The 18,109-nt window shown below is 40.2% G+C and overlaps 1 protein-coding gene across 6 annotated transcripts in view; it reads left to right on the top strand.

Annotated features, from left to right (window-relative positions):
• Positions 1–18,109, top strand: part of FIGN (fidgetin, microtubule severing factor) — a 106,618-nt gene that overhangs the window by 85,647 nt on the left and 2,862 nt on the right. For 5 of the 6 annotated variants that reach the window (XM_027782704.2, XM_027782702.2, XM_027782705.2 and 2 more), the window contains one exon: positions 11,279–18,109. This exon is cut by the window's right edge and continues 2,862 nt beyond it. In XM_027782704.2, the coding sequence (XP_027638505.1) occupies positions 11,287–13,527 (2,241 nt within the window). In that variant the 5' untranslated portion in view covers positions 11,279–11,286 and the 3' untranslated portion in view covers positions 13,528–18,109. The remainder of the gene's footprint in view (positions 1–11,278) is intronic. The other variant, XM_055812641.1, reaches the window with a different exon arrangement.

Raw genomic sequence — 18,109 nt, forward strand, 5'->3', positions numbered from 1 at the left:
ATTAGACACAGGAAATAAATCAGAAACTGAGCTAGCGCAGCAAATATCAGAACTCTGTGTCAAGATTTTAATGGAATATTTTCTGTGGTGAGGTTTTGTTAAACATGTTGCACAAAACTCAAGTGCTGGTGAACAAAATATCATTTGTGTAATTAACTGCTGAATAATTGTTGCCTAAAAAGAAAACCATAATGAAAAAGTGGGGCACATTTATCTCCTTCACAATAAATTGTGAACTTCAGTGGTTCTTGTGACTTCAAACCAGAGAAGTGACAGGAGAATCAAGCCCATGAGCCTCAGGGTCTAGGCGTCTTGTATAGACACCGACAACCCTTTTTGGTTCTTTTTGTGATGTTACCTTTCTGCCTTGTCTTTGAAATTCTTACAGTTAGCTGTGATAGATTGTATATTTTGTGAGAGAAAGGACTTTCATCAGTGTGCATCATCAAACATCAAGTAAAATAGTGCATTTTTTTGTTTCGTAGAATGTCATACAAACACAAGTGCTATTATTCAGCTATACAAATGTGTGCCTGTAGTGCGCTTTGAGATGCTAATCAGTGGAGCTTGACTTCTGTACCCTGAAGCAAATTTTAAAACTATTTCATCATTAGGTGACTACATATGCAATAACACTGTGGTCAAAATTACAGGAGAAATAACCCAGTTTATTGTTATTTAAGGTATCAATGGTGCTCAGCTACTTATTGATATAATCATTGCATGGTTTAGATTTTTATTGTCTCTTGATGGCTGTTTGCAGAAAAGGCTGCATTTGTGTGGCAGCTGAAAAGGAATGTGACATTTTATTAGCTGGGTTCTATCATTTCTTTCTGCTTTTAGAGCCAGCGCATTATCCTTTTCTGCCCCTTGAAATGCCTGTGCACCCTCTGAATGACATACTCTGTGTTTCAGGACATAGCTCAACTTTTCCTGTTGCAGGGTGAACTTCGCTCTTTTTGAGAAAGGAGAACCAACATCTAACATGAGAAGTTAGTTTCTCTTCCTTCCCACTCTCTCCAGGAATACACAAAAAATATCAGCATACACAGAGTTAAATTTCTCAGTTAAGACATTCTCTCTCTGGTGCCTCTGTGTATGTAAAATATATAAATGTATATGCACGTGTATATAGAGAGATTTCTGTATTTGTCTATAGAAAATTCCCTGTTCTTCCTTTCCCTGTCCCCCAGATACTTTGTCAAGCTAACTGAACAACCTATATAGTTCCTTTCAAACGCTTAGAAAACAATACAGTAAGTCTCAAACCAAAAGCATAAAAAATTGGCTATTTTCCATTTTCCAGTAGTTAATTTAGATACATTTTACTGAATGAGCAAGAAAGAATCCTTGGAATTTGTGGAATACAATAATTGAAAGGTTTAAGTGGGGAAAAGATTTAGCTCAGCTTAGTGTTTCTAGGATGTCAGTTCTTTGGTTATGCTTCTGCTTTTAATCTTGTTTCTCTGCTTTGGGGGGAGCAGGAAGGAAGGGTCAGCTGCTCGCGCAGCCAAGCCGGGGAAGGAGCTGTGCCAGAGCTCTGTTTTCCCTAAGAGCGTGATTAGTGCAGCTCTGATGACTTAGCTGAGGTGTCCCTACCTTGGGGAGGAAATCTCGGGTTCCCTGTGATAACATCATCCCTTCTTAAAACGCCACCTCACACGCTGAAATATAGATGTTGTTGTTTGTTTGGGATTTTTTAATGGAGAGACCAAATAAGTATACGGGTTGATAATATGATGTTTTTAAGTGGGGTATTCTCTTTGGAAAGAAGGTATATGCCAGCGACTAGCCACTCTGATGCTTATAGTAGAGAGAAATGTGTATGGTGTGTGTCTGGTGTGATGGGAAAAAGGGAGAGAGTGGATGAGCTCTGCTGAGAGCTCCCTGCTCTTAATCCTGGGCCACGTCAGGAGCATTCTAAAGCAGTTTATCTTCATATGTCGTCTTGTATATAAGAAACAACACTAAACCCACCAAAACTCATTTCATATGTAGCTTTTTCCATAGCCTTCAGATCAAAGTTATTTTCTTCGGGCTGGACTAAATTATACGCAGGTCCCAGGAGTGAAGGACACTGAATTAATGCACTGTGTCACCCAGTCCTGGCTATAGAATATTTTTATCGAAGTGTGAGACGCAACATCTCTTTACTATTTCATTAAAAATTAATGTGCAGATTGCCAAAAAGCAAAATGCATAAATAACATAAACAAATTTTGTGAAAGCTTTGTACACTGTGGAGTCATCTTAAGAAGGATTTTTTTCTTGAGCATCAGATTGCTTCTGTATATACATTTAATCAATATTCCTTCTCATTTAGCTAATTAGCAGAGGTACTCTAATTTCAGTAAAGCAAATGCTCATACCTTTCCTATTGGTAGGTTTTGGAATCAGTACTTCAAAAGGAAAGCGGTATTCCTGGTTACAGGCTGGAGCATTGTGTTACTGGCCCATATAAATTTGCTTTTTCACTCTTGTTAGTTGAGTGTAATGGGTCAAACCTGTCTACAGTTATTTGAAACTCACTGAAACTGATCTTTGCCTTCATATTTGTAAGGCGAATAGGGCTGGTTAGGTAAACCTCTGGAATTAACCTTCTCTTGCTATATAGAAATCTATGAAATACATATGTACTTTTTTTTGGAAGTATGATGACTGAAAAATATATATAAGAATATAGTAGAATTATAGCAGCAGCACTCTGTATAATTAGAGGGAAATATATTTTAAATAACTCTTGGCATGTAACTTGGTCTTCTGTTTTAGAGCCAGATTATTTTCAAACATTTTGGAACAGCATGATATAAAAAATAATTCAGCATCACTTAGATCTCTTTATCGTGCACCCACTTTGTTCAAATAAAGTATGTCCCTTTATGGCAGTTTTAACCCCATTTATCCTCATGCACAAGTGCTCACCTGTTATTTACTCACATAAGAGAAGGTCGATACTGCAGAACAAGGGGAGTGCTCTGTTGTGACATAAAACATACATATTCATTAGCTCTGCTGTCCCTATGGACACGTGCAGTATGTCCTGATGATCTTCATTTGGCAAAAGGAAGTGAGCTTAAGAAGGAAATTTTCTTAATGGGTACAATATATGTGGGGAAAAAAGGTTTTAAAAATACTTTATTTACAGTGAGGAACCAAACCAATAATTTTAAGCGTGAATGAAAAAAATCCCTGTAAAAGGAACCAATTTACTGAATCATGATTAGCCATAGAAATTCAAAAGATAATAGAATCCAGTATTTGAAAATTATAATTTTCAGATATATTTTTTTCCTGGAAGAGTTTAGTTCAGGAACTGAATATTCCATATGAAGCTCCCTAGTGCAGATAATTCATTACTTTTGCCTCTTACTTGCTTGCTAAAAAACAAATTCAGGGTTCTGTGTTTCACCTGCTGCAGCTGATTACGTGAGAAACACAATAAAGCAGTGAGCGTATTTTATCTGCTCTGCTTTTAAGTACTTGTGTTATGCTCTTTCAAGGCAAATGCGCCTCAAACTCCACTTCTGGAAGAGGAACTAAGGAAAAGGCTACTTCTGCTGGTTTTTTTTGCTTCAGAAGAGCTTATGCATTTTGCTGTACTTCTAAATGCTTCAGTTGGGTTTATTGGAGACTCGAAGTAAGCACTTCAGCGGAAGCACAATCACAGTTCAGGTCTATACTATTCTGCACTTGCAGATATGTATAAATACTTGTGCCAAGTGGCCAAACTCTGTGTTCATTTATGACTGTATTTTACTATGTGAACGTTTTAATTCTCAGAATCACTACAGTTATCCTGCAGTAGCTATTTTGATTCTTATGCTTATATAGGCATAAGTTGCAGATTATGTGGTATATTAAATCTTTTAAAAGTACATTATAGCTCTAAGCATGTGCTCAGTAGACTACAAAAAGTGGTTTGGTTTTGGGTTTTTTTAATATGTGATGCTTACATTTGTTTACAGTTACTGTTCTGAGTATTCTCTCGGAAATTATTATGGTCTTACTCATTTGGCATTGACAAAATCTGCTAAATATGTCCTTTAAAGGCATGGCACTTTTTGGAGGTATTTGACAGAAACAGCTTAAAAATTTAAAGCTTGGGAAGAGGAAGATTCATAATGTGTTAAAACGCATTGCAATTATTGTCTTCATTAGTATGTTTTCTAGCTGGTTAAGGAAAGTGTTGGGCGCAAATGAGTACAGCGAGGGCAGACTGATAAAGTAAAATATTTTAAAGATAAGTGGCAATTAATCACAAATATGACCAATTCTCTATATAGAAGGATTCTGACACATGCGTGCATAAATGGTTTTACTTATGATACATCACGATGGTGCGTCAATGCGATTACATTGAAAGGATGGAGCCCTAAACTGAGAATGTTTTTGTGCTTAAGGGCTGCTGCTGCAGAGAAACCAACCCCTCAGAGGTGGGCAGCATCCTGGGAGGTCCCGTGGAGTGCCTCAGTAATAGCTACAGTCCGTATCATCCCTATCTGTGGGCTGCTGCTTGGTTAGCCTACAGATCCAACCTGCTTCTGCTGGCAAAATATGATAGAGCCATCTCAGGACCCAGCTTCCCTTTGCTTGACTATTATTTCTCCTTATTTCTGTTTCTTAAGGCCTTTGAAGCTGATGGATCTGCTAAAGGCCATTTAGCCAGAAATGTCTTTGTGACTATCAAAGGCACTGCTTTATGTAAATGGCAGGGAGGGGGCTTGGAGGGAAAGAACTCATTTGCTGTAAACGTATTGCAATTTGCTGTTGTGAGGTATGAAAGTGTGATTTTAAAGGAATAATATTTTCACAGTATTTAAATTAGATAATTGGGATGTATTAGTTTGAGATTCCATGCCCGGAATTTAATTTTTAACCAGTCCAGGCTTTCCTAAAATATGTTGCTTTATTCTTACTGCTTTTATCTTTAAGTGCTGTTGACATATATGTGATCCTCAATATTATTTGTAATCTAAGTGTTTTGTTTAAAAGATTGAAATGTTTCGCTATCCCTGCTAGATGAGAATCACATTCTAAATACCCTGCCAACAGCTTGCTCCCACTGATGCACGTGGCATGCACAGGCTATATATAAGAGGAAGAACAGACCCCTACCAAGAAAATGCTGAAAGCACTTTCCAGGCCTTTTTTCCCCGAGTTTGTGGCTGCCACTTACTGAAAAAACCTTCCAAAGTTGGGCCTGTACAGCTGGGCAGCTCAGTTGGAGGCTCATCCTCCCACAGAGTCCTTTGACGTCAAAGGAGTTCCTCATGGACTGGAGCAGAGGTCTTCACTGAGTAATTAGAAAATAAATGTGGGAATCATTTTCTTCCCCCCCGCCCCCCCCCCCCCCCTTTTTTTTTTTTTACTGCAAAACATAATTAGCTCAATCCACTCTTCAAAATCCCTCCTGTTTCCAATTAAGAGAGATCAGTTGCACTATCTTCAAACAGCTGAAATTATGCTTATTAATAAAAACTGGAGTGTAAAAGAAATGTTTTATCTTGAATTATTTTTTATTATTATTATGGGACATATGACAGTATACAGTCTTATAAAATAGTATCAGATTTAGTACAAACCCAGGGAGTTGTGTGTCCTACATCTCAAACAGTGGTTACGGCATGACTTATTTATTCAGCTTGGTCCTATGCTTAAGAAGGATTTTAAAATGTGGATGTAGGGCCTGATCCTCAAGGTACTAACACCTTTGGCACTCACTGAAGTATGAGCTTTGAGAGTCCTGGCATGCTCCCACTGAGGTGCTTACTTCAGTCAATAGCTGTTTTGGAGGAGCTGATCTTTGCATGTCCTCAAGAAGCAATCCCTTGGCTAAACTTGTTATGGAACTTGTAAATACTCAGTGTCTTGAACAACTAGAGACAGCTGAGAGTAGCAGTCCAGCAGGCAGGGATAGCTTTTGGAATCTTTGGCTAAATGTGTTAGCAATCCAAAGTGATGGAGGTCACACCCACTTGCAAGTCTAGAGGGAAGAGGGTTTGTGGCACTCAGAGCTGTGGTTTTGGAGTTGTTTCCTACCTTGCAGTAGTGTGCTCCTACACGTCTCTTATGGACTCTTATCAGAAGTACCTCATTTACTTGTTTGCCCCTGATACCATCTGCCCCTTTTCAACAGTGCATTAAGAGTTGTTCAGATCATATTTAATCACATGCCTAAACTTAAGAACCTGCTTGAGCTACTGATGTTTACAAAGAAACCTGCAGATCTGTGCTAGGTAGGACCTAAGGCACTGCGGGGATGAACAGGGCAGGAATACAGAGACCACAACAGACAAAGAATTATTTTCTTTTGCCTTGGGTACATTGAAGGAACGGTTGGAGGCCCTTGATCCAAACTGAAACTTTGGTAGCTGGTTGGGAAGGTTGGTGTGCTGCCCTGGTTTTAGTTTCCTGTGCACGGTACCTCCATGTCACTTATGTTTTGTTCCCCAGCATCTCTAGAAGTGCAATGCAACCTCTGCTGGCATCTTCAGAAAACCACAGCTGCATATGATTTAATTTTGGCTTGATTATTTTATTAAAGACGTGAATAGATGAGAGGTTTACTAAAGTGCCAGTGTCCTTTGTCTAAAGCAGATCGCTACTAATCATGTTTGTTACTTGGAAGGTGATTGTCATTTGGACTCATCAGCGGGACACCATAAATCCTTTGTTGTGTTTTTACCCACTGTTGTCCTAGCCAATATTTCTGGACTTTTTCCATGCGTGTTTTCAACAGAAACCCTTCTATTTAAATTGAAAGGAAAGGCTGGTTTTTTATCTTCAGTAACAGCTATAATCCTGTGAGGGGCTGAGTAGTTTGACCTGATACTGAGAGCACCAGCAGAGGAAGGTTCTTTGTATGTGCAAACTCATGTGAGTTTCCAGCAGGATCAGGCCCTGCTGGACATCCAGAATGCGTAGGACATTGTTCCTTTTTGCATTCAGATAAAAATGAGGTTTTTTTCCGAACTCAGGCATTCTTTCTTTTTTTTGGTTTTGTTTATCATAATTCATAAATCTGAATATGTAAGTGGATTTCTGCCATATGGAATTATTGTATGTGAAAACTGATGAAGTATTATGCATTAGATTTACACTTTCAGGCTAAGTGCACAAAATTAGAAGGGGAAAAAAATGGTCAAACACTTAGTTCAAAGTAATTGAATAATGAAATTGTTGACTATAATTACTTTAAATGTAATTCAAATAAATCCAACTGGAAGAATTATGGAGGAGGGATGTATAGCAGGGCTGTCAGGACAAGGAAGAAGAGATATTGCTAAAAAAGCCTACACTGCCTCTCTATATAATGTATTAAATTTATCTTAAAAGCAATTCTCTGATAAGTACATACCTGTACTTAAAGAACAGAATCTTTTTGCCTCTTACAGCCCATACCAGCACAGTTTACACAGTTCAAAAATGTCGATAGCTCAGAGGATTCCTAAGTTAGCAAAGATTTTTCTTGAAATGCATTCATCCTGGATTTTCAGTAAGTTATTAAGCAAATACACTATCTGCAGGACCATGGTTTATGTCAGAGTTTAAATTATGCTTAAAAAAATATTCAACCTCTAAATATGCCCTTATTTACCTAATTTTAGATCTTTATATCAGCATTTACATTCCTAACAAAAGAAGTGCAGGAAGGTGTATCAGCTCAAGTGAAAAGCAACTAATAAAACACAATTCAAAATATGGAGAGGAAGTGGCTGCAAATTTTAAGCCACTGGGAAAGGGGAGTGTTTACATAATTAAAAGAAACTACAACTTCTTTCTTTACTCCCAAATCAAACATTTGACTTTTGTCAAACAATTATTGAACTATTAACAAATGGAGTCAAACCTAGCAAAAGTTTGCTGCTTTTTCGATTAATATGAAATTGAGGAAACGGCTCTTTGCCCCCCAGTCCAGGCCATTCCACTATGTAAATACAGATTTCTTCACTGCTTACTAATGCAAAAAATATGCTTATGGTTAACTATTAACCTATGCTTCCAAATAACACTAATGATTGCAATGTGCTGGAATAAATGCTCATGTTTCACAGGATGAGAACAGTCCTGTTCTCTTAAGCTTATCTAATCAAAGCCTAATCCTGCCTTTACAGCCTTTGTTAAATGCATTGGTATTTAATATGCATCAATAAATAAACTTTCAATTATTGTGCAGTGAGCATATCCAAAGATAGCATGACAATGTGAAACTACTGGTCTATCTAGTAATTATTCCAAATAAAGAATGCTGATGATGTGATTTCCCCCCTCCTCTTATAACAGATAATTCAGATTTTCTGCCATTCTTTTGCAGCCTCAAAATAAGTAAAATAAATTAATCTAGATAAATACAATTCAAATAATTGAATGTTTACACCATCTAAATACATCTTGCCACTGTGACTAGAACTAGAATTATTGTATTTTAAAAGCACATGATCCATTCTAAAAAAAACCCCAAACAAACCCAACAAAACAGTTGATGAAATTTTTAAAGTATTGGCGAAAGGTATTTTGAAAAGCTTGCAAGGTGGGGGTAGTGTACAATATATTCTGTGCTCTGACCTGGTGCATTCTTTTTTCTCTTTAAATTGACTAGTTTTCCATTTACAAGCTGTTGAAGACAATATGCCAAAAGCATATTCATTAACTACAGTACAAGTACCGGCCCAGCTAGATTCTCTTCTCCCTCGATGCTTATTTTACCTTTTTCAAAAGTTTCACTGCTGCTTTTGCTCATTCTTTGTGAAGGGTCTTTCTCATGGCATCCCTTCGTTAGTATCTACTGAAACACCAGTCTCCTCAAGTTCTTCTGCATCTCTGTAACAGAAGCTTTCAGTGTTTTGGTAACCTTATAAGCCCAATATCGCAGAACACAGATAGGTTTTGTTTGTTTGTTTGTGTGTCTTTTTCATATTTTTTTTTTTTCTCTAATATGAGTAATGAACTTGTATGTCTGTTAGGTAGTTTACATTACAGGGACATGAATATTCTTTCCTTTCAAAAGGCTTGAAGTAAATTTCATGGCACTGGAAGATTTTTAGATACTGATTGCTTGCAATTGGCCCTTGGTGGTTTGGTCTTCATATTTCTGGCTGAATTTAACAAAGTATGATTTCTGAAAAGCTTCTGATAGTTCCTCATTAAAATTGCATATTTTTCATGTGAGCATGATTTCTAGAATTTCAACCAATTTCATTATATATTTACCCCCTCTGCAAGACAGTGGTTGAAACATCAGAAACAATTAACAAAAAAGATTATATTAACACTAAATGAAAGAAATAAATCTGCCAAAAACTCAGTTTCAAAGCTGCATTTGTCAAAAGCGCTTCTCTGAATTAACTTTTATAGGATAACTGTATGATTGTTAACAGACATTTTTCTCAAGTTGTCAAAGTGTTTGAAAAATGAGAGAGAAAGAGAAGGCTCAGGAAAAAAAAATCTACAAGTAATCAATGGCATGCTCACGTGGACTGAGATTTGCAGTACTTGTACTATATAAAATATAAGCCTCAATTAGAGGTACTTTGCAGTTTTCAGGTTGAATTCAAATTATTTGCTGATTTGCAAATACGTGAATTCCAAAAATGAAAATGAAGAATCCAAATGCAAATGAGTGCAACTGCAATAAAATATAATTGCAAATGAATCTGTTGCTTTATTCATTTATTGTGTAATTACTGCAATCCTTCCCACCTTGTTTTCAGTATTTCTTAATCATTAAGTCGGAAGCATGACAGCAGTGCCAGCCCTGGCATGATTCTCTTTGACTAAAACCTTGTAAATTAACACAATTAGCACAGCATCATCCTGCTAATTAACTTCCAGTGTCTGGTGCAGTGGTTTTGCAAACAAGGAAGAGGGAGTCAGAAGGGAATAAACATGCCATTCTGTTACCAAACTGTGTGCTGTGTTAGGTTTAGCTCAGCGAGGCTAAGCTGGCCATGTCAGATGCCATAGTCAGGCAATGAAGAGCTAAAGGGGTTGGGGAGAAAAACAGGAGGGGGTAGAAGCTGTCAAAATAGACTGCAGTAATTCAGAGGGGAGCTAGTGCCACAGATGCTTCATTTCGACTAGGCCTCCTCCTTATCAGGGAATCTGTGCCAGAGGGCACAAGACTGTTTGCAAAAATCACTTTTGGTAATACGAGAGAGATTAAGGAGGTCTATTTGATACAGCTGTACAAAAATCAGCAATGTGTCTACCATGCATAGGTATGAGTTGAAGGGGGCTATCTTAATGCTTGTAAATTGCTTTTACGGCTCGCAGTGGATTATGAGGAGGGGGGATAATTCACATCACATTATTTACAAGATTAATTGCTTTAAAATAGCGTTTGCCTTTTCTTTTCTTTTTTTCTTTTTTTCTTTTTTTTAATTGATGGTGGTGGGGTTTATAGCCAGCTATGGAAGTCACAGAACTTTTAGGGACTTGGCTTCATTTATTTTTCCTTTTCTTCATCCCTTTTTTTTTTTTTTTTTTTTTCTCCCCCTCTTTCTTTGTACCCTGGAGGCTGGGGAGGGGGAGAGCAAGCAAGGAGACGGACAGACAAGTCATGCTTGTTTTTTTTTCCAGAGCCTCAACAACAGAACTGAGAGGCAGAAAGGAGCCAGTTGTAATTCATACCGAGTTGTAGGCTTTGTGTGATGAAAGCGACGGAGCGCTGCCTGGGAGATTGCTTTGCTGCACTCCACGAAGCAGATTTGAAACTGTCGTGGACCACTTTAGATGAGAGTTGGATTATGGAATGACCTGCTATGTCTGTGTCATATTGTTCTGCGCAGGGTGCATTATACTGTGCTAACTAGGTGTTCAGTACCAAATAAGAGAGGTATCCTAGATGTGATCTGTCAGCTGTGTCTCAGATTTTTGTACTGGTTAAAATATAAAACTGAAACAGTGATGAGAGAGGAAAGAGCAGTTGGATGCCTTGTATGCTAACAATAAATCCGCACTCAGAGCTTTTAAAATGTAGTAAGTCTTATTTAATTGCTTTGAGAAATCTGGTATTACCCATTTTTTTTTTTTAACCTACAAATAACCCCCCACTGAATCGGCAACAAACGTGGCTCCCTGTGTATGTGCCTACAATAAGCCAAGCAGTTTGTTTTGCTTCGTGAGGGCATTGCATTTTCTTTACTTAAGGATTTGTGGTGTTAAGTACAGTATTTCAGAGAGCTGAAGAAATTCACAGACAGTACATTTCAGATCTCATTTAAAAGCATTGGGAAAAGGCTGAGCTCACTGTTAACTTTGTTTTTTCCTGCCACCCTAGGCTTGAAGATGCAGTGGACGCCAGAGCATGCCCAGTGGCCAGAACAGCACTTCGATATCACTTCAACCACCCGGTCCCCTGCCCACAAGGTGGAAGCCTACCGGGGGCACCTGCAGCGCACCTACCAGTACGCCTGGGCCAACGATGACATCTCAGCTCTGACCGCCTCCAATCTTCTGAAAAAGTACGCAGAAAAATACTCTGGTATTTTGGAAGGCCCAGCCGAGCGGCCCATTCTCAGCAACTACTCCGAAGCTCCCTCGGGGCTGGTGAACGGTCGGAAGAATGAAAGCGAGCCCTGGCAGCCGTCGCTGAACTCGGAGAGCGTGTATCCCATGAACTGTGTCCCAGACGTCATCACCGCCAGCAAAGCTGGGGTAAGCGCAGCCCTCCCTCCCGCAGATGTCTCGGCCAGTATTGGGAGCTCTCCTGGGGTGGCCAGTAACCTGGCTGAACCCAGCTACTCCAGCAGCACCTGTGGAAGTCACACCGTTCCCAGTCTTCATTCAGGGCTCCCATCTCAGGAATACGCCGCAGGATACAATGGCTCATATTTGCATACCAGTTACAGCAGCCAGCCAGCACCTGCACTTCCATCCCCTCACCCATCCCCCCTGCATAGCTCGGGACTCTTACAGCCGCCACCACCACCGCCACCACCAGCCCTTGTCCCCGGCTACAACGGGACCTCGAACCTCTCCAGTTACAGCTACCCTTCCGCCAGTTACCCTCCTCAGAGCGCTGTTGGCCCTGGCTACAGCCCGGGGGGTGCCCCACCACCCTCGGCATACCTGCCGTCGGGAATCCCTGCCCCAACCCCTCTGCCCCCAACCACTGTCCCCAGCTACTCCTACCAGGGCCATGGTCTGACACCCATCGCGCCGTCTGCCCTGACCAACAGTTCAGCCAGCTCTCTCAAAAGGAAAGCTTTCTACATGGCAGGGCAAGGAGAAATGGACTCCAGTTATGGAAATTACAGCTATGGCCAACAGAGATCTACACAGAGTCCCATGTATCGAATGCCCGACAACAGCATTTCAAATGCAAACAGGGGGAATGGTTTTGACAGAAGTGCTGAAACATCATCCTTAGCATTTAAGCCAACAAAGCAGCTAATGTCCTCTGAACAGCAAAGGAAATTCAGCAGCCAGTCCAGTAGGGCTCTAACACCCCCATCCTATAGTACTGCTAAAAACTCGCTGGGTTCGAGATCGAGTGACTCGTTTGGGAAGTATACCTCCCCAGTAATGAATGAGCACGGTGACGAGCACAGGCAGCTCCTCCCTCACCCAATGCAAGGCCCGGGACTTCGTGCAGCTACCTCATCCAACCACTCTGTGGACGAGCAACTGAAGAATACTGACACACACCTCATTGACCTTGTTACCAACGAGATTATCAACCAAGGACCTCCTGTGGACTGGAGTGACATCGCTGGCCTAGATCTAGTAAAGGCCGTCATTAAGGAGGAGGTTTTATGGCCAGTATTGAGGTCAGATGCATTCAATGGACTGACTGCTCTACCTCGGAGCATCCTTTTATTTGGACCTCGGGGAACAGGCAAAACATTAATGGGCAGGTGTATAGCTAGTCAGCTGGGGGCCACGTTTTTCAAAATCACCGGCTCTGGCCTTGTCACGAAGTGGTTAGGGGAAGGAGAAAAAATTGTCCATGCCTCCTTCCTCGTGGCAAGGTGTCGCCAACCCTCAGTGATTTTTGTTAGTGACATTGATATGCTCCTTTCCTCTCAAGTGAGTGAAGAACACAGTCCAGTAAGTCGGATGAGAACAGAGTTCCTTATGCAGCTGGACACTGTACTGACTTCTGCTGAGGACCAAATAGTTGTAATTTGCGCCACGAGTAAACCGGAAGAAATTGATGAATCTCTTCGAAGGTACTTCATGAAACGACTTTTAATCCCACTTCCTGACAGCACAGCGAGACACCAGATAATAGTACAACTGCTCTCACAGCACAATTACTGTCTCAATGACAAGGAGGTTGCACTGCTTGTCCAGCGCACAGAAGGCTTTTCTGGACTAGATGTGGCTCACTTGTGTCAGGAAGCCGTGGTGGGCCCACTCCATGCCATGCCAGCCACAGACCTTTCAGCCATTATGCCCAGCCAGTTGAGGCCAGTTACATATCAAGACTTTGAAAATGCTTTCTGCAAGATACAGCCTAGCATATCTCAAAAAGAGCTTGATACATATGTTGAATGGAACAAAATGTTTGGTTGCAGTCAGTGATACTACTTAAAAAAAAAAAAAAAGTAATGAATGTTGGCACACACAGAACCTGCTACATAGGGTAGAGAACCCTTTTCAGTAGTGTTAAAATTGCAAAGGGTACTGGGAAGACTACAATTTACCTTGCCTCTAAAGAGCCAGGGTATACTTGAAGGAAAAGTGCATCAAACAAGAGCTGCTGATCTGAAAAAGCCACACATGACAGAAAGCGCGTGTTGATGCTCAGTTCTGTTCAAGCTAGACAATACTCACCAAGGAGCAAGGTGCAAGTGGGTTGATTTCAGAAGGACATGAACCCTGTGTGTTGATTCCATTCTGCTGTTCTTGAGATTTAGTTGCTGTCAAGTGCCTGAAGTGGTGCTTTATTTTTTGTTTGCCTCACAATTACATTGGTGGCATGTGCTAATATAAAGAGCTTTAACTTCAAACATTATTGGACTAAAGAGATGAACGGTTGTGTTGCGACAGAGAACCAGATTTTTGCTATTCTAAGAGCAACAGTATTCCTCAATCCTGTCTGTTCTGCGGTGTTAAACTAAGAACAGGTAAAACAGGGTAATGGTAATCTGGACCTTAATTTCTGCAGTTCATTTCTTTTAATGTTCTGTCTGCAAAAACTCAGGAAAGTGATTGTGATTTGTACAGTACCTCAAAGGAATGTGTTGAAAGCACTATGTACTGCTGAGAGTTATAGGCTAGGCTTCAATGTTACTTTATATTAAATATGTATGTTTACCTCAACAATTGGAAAATGGCAAGGAAAATTACTTTGAATGTATCCAGGAAAAAACTAAAGTGTGATATGACTGAAGAGTTACAGTTTTTAAAAATAGAAACAGAAGGATTTCCCAGTGTTCAGAAATGGTTCTTTTGCCAATTTGTCAGATCAAACCAGAGCAGAACTATTTTTCTTGTTGGTAAACTGTAAGAGTTTTCAGCGTATTGCTCCTTGATAATTACGTGATACAGTCTTTAGAAGGTGCATAGATGAAAAAAGACCCACTTAATCGGTTTACGTTAGCATCCGAAACAGTCAAACGTAAGATTTGGTAGGACTCCGAGAGGCAAATTACCTGAAGCTGTGACTGCTGGCCTTTGTTGCACAGCTTTAGTTGTAGTTTTGAGGTTATTTTGGTGAAGCTGTAGGGAGTGGGATCAGTGTAGGTCACGGGCAGAGCTATGGGTTGCAGAGCTGTTTATAGCAACGCAGTGGACTGTGACCAAACAAACAGTACAAATAACAAAGCAAAACTGAACCCTCAAAGTACATTTATTTCCCTTCCCAAACTGTAAAGTTGAGTTTTTGTTGTGTACGTACGACTCCATTGTCCTTAATGCAATCTTCATTTAGCATCCATTAGAAATCTTCCAGGCTGGAGTGTGCCCACCATTATTTCTACCTCAGTTTTGTTACATTTCTCTTGGAAAGCAAAGTAAGGAATAGGGCAAAAAACACCAACACAAAAGTCAGATTACATTAGGAATGTGAACCTGCTAAACAAGTTTCAGAGAGCTGCTGTTTTTTCCCCTGAAGTCAAGTTTTCCTCTATGTTAGTGCTCTTTACCCTCCCCCCCTCCTTTCCACCCCCAAATATACACATTCTGGTGTCTTCCTTCTGGAAAGACTAGCTGGCATGTATGGCATTTTGCTCAGTTCTCCTCCACCCCACCCCACCCCCTTTCTTTTTATCCTTTAATGCTTTCCGTGCAACTCTTTCGGTGACAGCTGACTGATGTTGGGTAATGTCTCTGAGCAGGAGCAGTGCATGTTGCAGCTGCCCAAAGCCTCTGCCATCACATGAACAAAACAGCCTTGCTTTTTTGAATGTATTTTTTGTTTGTTTACTTTAAAGAGACAGTAACAAAACTGTTGCAAAGCACTGGCATTTGATGTGTCTGTTAATTAATGTACATTCAAAAACATTAAATAAATGCACTGAAAAGCCCCAAGAAGAGAGATACCAATCTGTTACTAGGTCATGTTTGTCTTCTCAAAAATTGTACAGACCTTGTCCGTTTTGTTAAATCAATGGAGACATTTAGCATTCAGAAAGCTAATGAGGGATTTTGTGATATTGCTGGAAATTTATGAGTCTTGATTATTACTTTCCTTTATTTTTCTTTTGAGATATATATATATATATATTTAGATAGAACGTGCTAAAAACAGAGCAAATAAACCAAAATCTAATTTAAGATGGATTCCTGGCAAACATTTTGTCTATCTAAAACTTTATGTTTTAGGCATAAAAGTACCATTTTAAAGACAGTGCCTTTCATTAAGGATATAGAAAGTAAGACTTAAGTACATCACCTGCTTTTCTTCTTTTTTTTATCTCTCTTTTTTTTTCTTTTTTTCAACAGCAATTGCAGTCTATGGTCCTTGTTATGACCCAGCCCTTCTGCCTTCCCAAACCTCCAAGGCTGCTTCTTCACCCTGGTCATTCCACCATCCTCATATTTGGGAGACCCTGATGTCCCCATTAGCTGTAGGTTCATGCTGATCACACTGGCAAGTATGCTATTGCAGATCGCTGACCCAATTTCTGTCTTAGACATTGCCTTTCATATCTGCCATTGAGCTGTGCTCATTTGAAAGGCTCAAGCAAGTTTTTATAAATGAACTTGTTAACTGTTTCTCCTAACCGTACTCCAAACAGGTGGGGGTTTTTTTGCAGCTGGTAAAATGAAAACTACCCACTAGAGTGGTTTTTCCCCCTTTTTTTGTCCAGTAGCAAAACCAAAACCAAACAAAATTGTAGATGGTTCCTTTGGCTTCCAGCTTTAAATCATTCTCTTTAAAAAGTCACTCTGAGAAATGGATTTTTTCAAATTTAACCAAAGTTAGAAGCAGGCAGAAACTGAGATGATGTGAAAATGCAGGTTCCACACATGCTCGTGATTGTTCCCTCCAGGGCTTGATTCAGTTCTGGGGCAGCAGAAGCAGAGAACTTCACCCCTGTCATAGCAGCTTAAGAAGAGGAAAACAGAACCAGATTGTTACCCAAATCTTTCCTTGCCAGCAGCTGTCCTTGGCATTGCTTTGGGAGGGTGCCTGTTGAATTTGGTGAGAGCTTGGCCAGGTAGTGTTAACAGGAGGTGCCTCAGCCCTTCTCCAAGTCATTTCTGGCCACTCCTGAGAACTGAGCTGGCTGAATCCCTTGCTATGTCTTGTCCTTCTTACTGCTTTCCTCCTTCCTACTTCATTCAGCCCATTTTCTCCCTAGTGAGCAGGTTTTGGCATGCTGCTGGTCCTTCACCCCTCTCAGCAGCCTTCTTGTCAAGGAGTGTCCAGGAAGGGCTGAAGCACAATCCTGAACTTGAGTGGGTACCACAGGTTAGGATTGTTTTTGAGACGAGAGACAAAATACGTGCTGATGGTGTCTTCAGGATGAAGTATTTGCTGGCCTCTGACCTTTCCATGGTAGAAAGCCGTTTGCTGTCTTTTACAACTGGGCAAAGCTGGGGGTTGCTGCCACAGTTGCCTGGATGTTGCCTGGGAATTCCCAGCTACTGGCACAGCCCTGGATATTAAGGAACCTGAAATGGTTAAAGAGCATTTGCTGTGTCAGCCTGCCACTGCAGATGCTTTAGGTCATATTTTTGTGTGTAGATCCCATTCCGCATCAGCTCGTTTTCTTCCTTGCACCTTCAGTAACAATTCCTACGGCAACAAAAGTAAAATAAATTGGAGGAATATTTCTGCAAGCTGAAGGATCAATATCAATTCAAGGAGGAGTTCATAATGACCTTATGTGAGACAGAAATGGAAATACTCTATACTTCTGGCATGTTTCTCTCCAAAATATTTAGAACATTAGCGACAACACAGAAAAGTTTGCTGACTGAGCTGATCAATGGAATGTGAAGGCAGTTTACTTTAAAGCTATTTACTTTCACACGGATTATTTATCTATTAGTCACTTTGTATTCTACTCAAATGCAGATAGATGGGCAAAATGTTTTCTTGAGCATTACAAACCTACCAAGGGGAAAATCAACCATCTGACTAAAATACATAGGCCAAACACCATCTGGGTGTCTTTACCAGCTATTTGGAGGCTGTGCTCTGTAAAATTGTACAAGGTCATATTTAGGTGGGTTTTCATGGGATATTTCTTTAGGGGCTCATCTAGTCAGAAAGATTCTAATTAATTCCTGCATAAAGATGTTGATATATTGAAAGCAATTTTTGGGGATCTGACCAGGGTTTTCACTGTCTGCAAATATGTACAACTTCAGGTAAAGGGCTGTTCTTATAACCCCCCTGCATTTTTCACCAAAGCACTCCATCACGAGGGAGAGTGCATTACTCAGATCTGAAGGATACACTTTGTCGCAAAACAAGGCCACCAAAAGTTGTAGGGGCTCCTAATCTTTCACTTACACCAAGCTGAAAGTGGTATAACCTTGTTGACTTAAAGGAATTACTCCTGATTTCTGCCCTTGTTAGAAAAGTCATCCCTCCAATGTATAATAATCTATGTCTGTTGGTTTTCATCATCAGCTCTGAAAGCTAACCTTGTCCTCACAGCGCTAACTCCTTTCCATCTTGTATGTGTGCATGTGTGTATATAATATT

The sequence above is a fragment of the Falco peregrinus genome, chromosome 8, assembly GCF_023634155.1.
Source record: "Falco peregrinus isolate bFalPer1 chromosome 8, bFalPer1.pri, whole genome shotgun sequence".
Lineage (NCBI taxonomy): Eukaryota > Metazoa > Chordata > Aves > Falconiformes > Falconidae > Falco > Falco peregrinus.